The sequence below is a fragment of the Camellia sinensis genome, chromosome 7 (genome assembly GCF_055761805.1).
Source record: "Camellia sinensis isolate YWXY chromosome 7, ASM5576180v1, whole genome shotgun sequence".
NCBI classification, from domain to species: domain Eukaryota; kingdom Viridiplantae; phylum Streptophyta; class Magnoliopsida; order Ericales; family Theaceae; genus Camellia; species Camellia sinensis.
Genome location: NC_138967.1, coordinates 51,865,269 through 51,870,969, shown reverse-complemented (window position 1 = coordinate 51,870,969; position 5,701 = coordinate 51,865,269). Strand labels below are relative to the sequence as shown.

At 32.6% G+C, this 5,701-nt stretch overlaps 1 protein-coding gene across 1 annotated transcript; it reads right to left on the bottom strand.

Moving 5' to 3' along the window:
* Window positions 1-255: 255 nt before the first annotated feature.
* Window positions 256-5,436, bottom strand: LOC114262769 (PLASMODESMATA CALLOSE-BINDING PROTEIN 2). The gene is made up of 3 exons (XM_082877057.1): window positions 5,030-5,436; window positions 4,874-4,907; window positions 256-767 (listed from the first exon to the last, which is right to left on the bottom strand). Exons 1-3 carry the CDS (start codon window positions 5,349-5,351, stop codon window positions 503-505), a joined length of 621 nt encoding a protein of 206 aa, XP_082733183.1. The 5' UTR covers window positions 5,352-5,436; the 3' UTR covers window positions 256-502.
* Window positions 5,437-5,701: the final 265 nt, after the last annotated feature.

The window sequence follows — 5,701 nt, the reverse complement described above, 5'->3', positions numbered from 1 at the left end:
AGTTAAGCATAATTAACCCTGATTAATACACAACTTATGAATGAAATTTATATCTTTTATGTCCTTTATATACTCATTAAGGCTATATTCAGATCATAAATTTAGGTAGGATTTAAAAAAAAAAAAGAGAAAAGGTGAGGCCAATACGAATGAAACATAAGCTAAATTTTTTTTTTTTTTTTTCCTTTCTAAATTATTTCCCAAAATCCATGATCCAACCATAATATAAAGTCAAATGCTTAGAACACTAGCAAATTTGTGTTCCTTGCCTGCCAAGTTACCAAAATTATGATGTTCATAGACACCCATAACAACTAAATCGGACCGCTGAATTAAATTTGTAAAATCTACCAAAAGAACTTGTCCAAACCTAGCTGGCCAATCTAAAAGAACTTGTCCAAACATTCCAATCTTAAGTTTGCTAACATCCTACTGTACTAACCTAGTCTTCTTCACAAAGACAATGCTGCCTCCACTTCAAAGACTTACAAGCATGGGTTGATTACATGAATGGGAGAACAAGAAAGCAAGACAGAGAAATCAAGATTGTTGTAATTGAGAGCTCCAGACAAGCTTTAGAATTGTTCGTGGTTGGTGCCACAGGTTCCAAACTGGGCATCAACCCTGATGTCAGTCCAGAATTGTTCGTGGTTGGTCCCACTGGTTCCAAACCAGGCGTAAACCCTGGTGTTATTCCGGGTGGAGGTGGTGCAGTTAAAGATGGGGTTGTAGTTGGCCTACCTGTCCCTCCCCTCCCTCCTGCAGCGCTGAAATTTTGAAGATTCAAAAGCCATTAAGCATATATGTCATATGAATAGCAAATATTTATCAAATAATTTTGAAACAAGAATTATGGTCGGGGGGGGGGGGGGGGGGGGGGGGGGGGGGTTAAGTTCTTAGCCCGGCATAGATTAAACCAGTTTTGACATTGATATGTCTTCTTTACATCCATGTCGACTAATATTTCCAATTCTAAAAACCTAGAATTCACAAATTAGCGCAGTAAGAGTGTGTTTGGATTTATGGATTTGAGATGAAAGGATTTGACAGTATTCATTGAAGGGGAATTACTCAAATAGTTTAGACATGGATTTGAAAATTGAATTTGAGAGCTTTGCCATGATGGATTGAAATCCTTCATGTGAAGGTTGTGTTTGAATTAATGATTTAAGTAGGAATTTTTGGAGGAGAATGAAAAGAAGAAGCAAAAAGTGAATGGAATAGAAGTTGAATTTTTGTTCATCTTTTCTTTCCTTAATGTATTCCATTTAAAACCCTTACGCTGTGTTGGTTGGAAGATTTGAGGAGGGATTTGGAAAGCAAAAGGAAAAAGTTAAGTGAAATGTAAATAAAATATGCCTACATTTCACCTAGTTTCACACACCTTTTTTCTTTCCCTTTCCAAATCCTTCTCCAAATCCCCCAACCAAACACAACATTAATCCAAACACAATCTTGATGTTCTAATGCTACACGAATCCTAATAAAAAGAATTGTCTTTTATCTCTAATTTATTTTCTTCCCCTTCAGTCTTATAATTTTATAAAATTCAACCTCAAATCTCTTCATTTGAAATTCATCAATTCAAATGTAGCCTAAAACAAAAAATTTATGAATTTGAATTGCCCATTCTAGCTATGGTAACACCACCACTGTTACCCAATAACAAGGAAGATAAAACATGTTTGTGTGCGTGTTCATTTCAACCAATTCGGAGCAAAAGCAGATAAAAAAAAACCAACTACTGGTTTTCAGACCACCAATAAATTCCCAATGTTTGGTAATTAAATACGATTCTATACAAGGTAACCATCCTATATCGTATCACAAAATATTTTCATACCCCGTGTCCTCTTTTAATAAGCCGGAAAATTTTCGCTCCAAAGAGGAGCAGCAGGGGCAGGATTGGGAGGGGAGCGCCATTGTGGGTTGAGAGGGAAGGGAGAGAGAGGAGAAGTTGGAGAAAAGTAACAAAAGGGTTTTCCTATTGGTATATGGACGGACTCAAAATTTCAATAAAAAGAGAGCGAACATATGTTTATACAACACAAATTTTAAAAAGAACGAATGAACTACAATACAATATCAATTTCGATTAGTGTAAAAAGTAAAAAATTAATAAGAAAACATATGCAAATAAACATGTTTCCTTTTATTTACGGTGCAATATAAAACATAATTTTGAATCAATTTATACACTAAAGTGAAGTATCTTGAGTGGTGTTCAATATTTTTTCATGTCATTTGTAAGATGAACTAATTTAAGCCCACTAAATTAATTAGGTTCAATAGTTCAAGATTAGTGGGTCCGAATTTATCGCAAGTCCAAGATTGGTGGGCCCGGATGAGGTGGCTCTCCTTTTGATGTGATAGTTGTCTCTTGTGTTTTTCTTTTTTCTTTTATTTTTTATATTTTCCAACTCATTAAAACTATTAGTGATGAGATTTTTTAGTGATCCCTATCATTGCTGATAATGTTATCTCTCAAAAACCAATACAAAAAAAAAAATTAGGTTTCACTTTTTTGATTAATAAAAATCAAAGTATAATATATTTAAGTTTTGTTTATTTTGACAAAAATATTTTCTGTACAATACATTTTCCTTATGTTTGGTTATATTATTAAAATCAATGTACTAATAAGTGCATTAGTGGTGGCGGCTACAGAGCAAATGTGGAGGTCGTGGGGAGGTGGTAGTAGTATTGGTGTGATGGTGTTGGTAATGTGGAGGTCGTGGGGAGGTGGTAGTTGTATTGGTGTGATGGTGTTGGTGACGGTGACGGTGATAGTGGAGTGATATTAATAAGACTTTAGTTTATAAAATATTTTTTCGCTTTAAAAAAAAAAACTTGAAAGTAATTATTCAGTATATGGATAACATTAAAAAATAAAAATTAGGGAAAATTTAAAAAAAAAATGTGGAGAGCGAAAACTTTTTATCCCAACTAATGAAAATACATGATTTTTTTTACATAATTGAATACATAAATCATTTATATCTTTATCATTTTATAATTACTTTTTCACTCTTGACTTTTTTAATAAGGGAATTACATGTAGGTGAGAGAAAAAAAATTATCAACATATCACTCTCAAGGGTGGTTTGAAATGATCTAAATAAGTGTACTTTTTGACTTTTTATGAAATATGAGTTGAATATGAGTTGGGTTTGAAGTGTTGTGTTAGAGAGGTGATGTGACTTAAATAAGATAGTGACTTTTTAACTTTTTGACTTTTTTAGATCATGTCAAACAAGGCCTCAGTGTCTTTCATTTACACTCCACTACAGACACACTTACACTCTCATGTATCGATATTTTTTTTCCTTCCCCCTTTTTAATGTTCTCCCTAAAAATTAAAGTCTCATTTGGTAATTCAATGGATTAGTCTAAAGTCAAAAAATCACAAAAAAAAAAAAAAAAAAATCAACAACTTATATTAAAAAATAAAATATTTTCTTTTTTCTCTACATTTTACATATATTTTTATAAAAAATTAAAAAATCATTCTAAATATATTAATTTTATTTATCTTATATTTTAACTTAAAAAATTAAAATATTATTAAAATAACATATTGTCAACCATTGTTAGCGTATCGAGTGTGGGTCCACAAAATAGTTGTAGATTCGTAGTTCAGACCTGTCCATCTGGTATCATCAAATCAGAATGTCAGTGAGTTGGTACTTTCGTAACCGTTGGATCATATATAGAAACAAACAGCGATCCACGGTCAAAAACTAAATAGCGACCTCCGCACTTCGTAATCTGAATTTTGGAAAATTGGCGTTACACGGTACCCTATGAACGGCTGAGATTGAATTTTTCCATCTCACCCATGCATAGTGACACGTGTAATGGATCCACCACAGTCCATACAGAATAAAGAGTTATTTTAAGGATTTTAAATATTCTATTAAATATTTTACCAAATTTCAAGTGTGGAATATAATTGAATTTATGTGAGTCCCACCTCATATGAAAAATTTAATAAAATATTTAAAATACATAACATTTCTTCCGACAAAAGCACACGCTTCTACAGACCACCGCGAACACTGCACAAGGACTCTCTCTAACATTATTCTTACAAGAAATACCCATGGCTATGGAAAGTATTCAATATATCAAAATACCCATTTATTTACTATTTATGCTTTCCAAAAGTAAAAATAAAAATAAAAATCTGAACTTGATTAAGAGCACTATGAGTCATGTTTTTATGATTGAAATTGTTTATTTTGTATATATATATAATTATTAAGTTTTATTTGTATTGAAGTCACATACATAATGTGTTTGACACATATACCTCATAAAAGGAGGGCCATTCACATGATATAGGATCTATATATATAAGATTTACTATTTGCCAAACATCTGTATCTTATTTTGTTAACATTACTGATATATTATCTTTGAAAAACAAATGGTCAATTTGAATATGAAAATCGTAATAAATTTAACGGAGTATGATGATCAATTTCATATTTTGAAGTCTAAACCTACACGTATATATAGAGATACACACATTTAGTAAACCATTGTACTATTTAGATGAAAGTGCAATAAAAAGGAAAGAATAACATAAATGAAAAGCAAGAATAACGGAGCATTTATATATTTCATAAATGTTTTAGGTTATGTTTGGTTGGGATTTGAGAAGGAATAGAATAAATAAATAAATAAGTAAAATATAAATAAAATATATCCACATTTTATATAATTTTACATATTTTTTAATTTTTTTTTTAATTTGTTTTTTAAATTTCTCAACTAGACACAACTTTAATAGTCAAAAAAAAAAAAAAAGAAAAAAAAAGCAAGGTAAAAAAAGAAAATGAATCAAAGAAGGATAATAAATGAATCATACCTTGGAGACGATGGATAAACACAAGATCCATAACCTTAAAAAAAAAAGAAGAAAAGAAATCAAATAATAAGCATACTCATATTAAACATAAATATATAGAGAGAGAAAGTGTATGTAGAGAGAGAGAGAGAGAGAGAGAGAGAGAGGAGGACAGACTGGGGTCGGTTTTGGCAATGGTGGCGGAGCCGGCGAAGTCGCAGCTGGCAGGGGCATCGGCTTGGCGCTGGTAATAGCTATTGAAGGCATAGGAAGCGTGAGCTTGAACGGTGTTAGGAAGGTAACAAAGCCCAGATGACTGAATCGGCCCGCAGTCTGCTCCGAAGCCGCATGCGTAGTCCAGAGCCGCCTGTAGAGCCTGGTGGCTGGCGTCACTCCTCGCCAGGCACCATGTTGCTTCGGCCACTTTTACGACACCGTTTTGGGTGATGAAGAGAGTGAGAGTGATGACAAGGAATGTTGTAGCCACCAGTGATGCCATGGAAGAGAGTTATATGGTTTGTGCTGCTGTTGGGTAGTTGTAGTAGTAACGTCAGAGTTGGTAAAGCGAGAGAGACAGAGAGAGAGTCAAGGGTGGGGGAGTACTTTCTTTTCTTTTCTTTTCTTTTCTTTTGGCTTTTATACTTTTCTCTTTTATATTTTGAATTATGACATGAAATGTTGTTTTAATGATGGCATGAAATGTTGTTTTAATGGGTTATAGTATAAATAATGGAGCAATTATTCGAATACCATTGATGGTATTTGAATAATGCTACAAATCTCACAAGATTTTATCAAAAATTTTACTAAATATTTCATAAGTTCTAAATGGTAGTAAATTCCACACTC

Coding starts and splice junctions, on each gene's coding strand:
- LOC114262769 (XM_082877057.1), bottom strand. CDS start 5,351: ATGGCATCACTGGTGGCTACAACATTCCTTGTCATCACTCTCACTCTC. Junction 4,908..5,029: donor CATTGCCAAAACCGACCCCA/GTCTGTCCTCCT, acceptor TTTTTTTTTAAG/GTTATGGATCTTGTGTTTAT. Junction 768..4,873: donor GTTTATCCATCGTCTCCAAG/GTATGATTCATT, acceptor TCAAAATTTCAG/CGCTGCAGGAGGGAGGGGAG.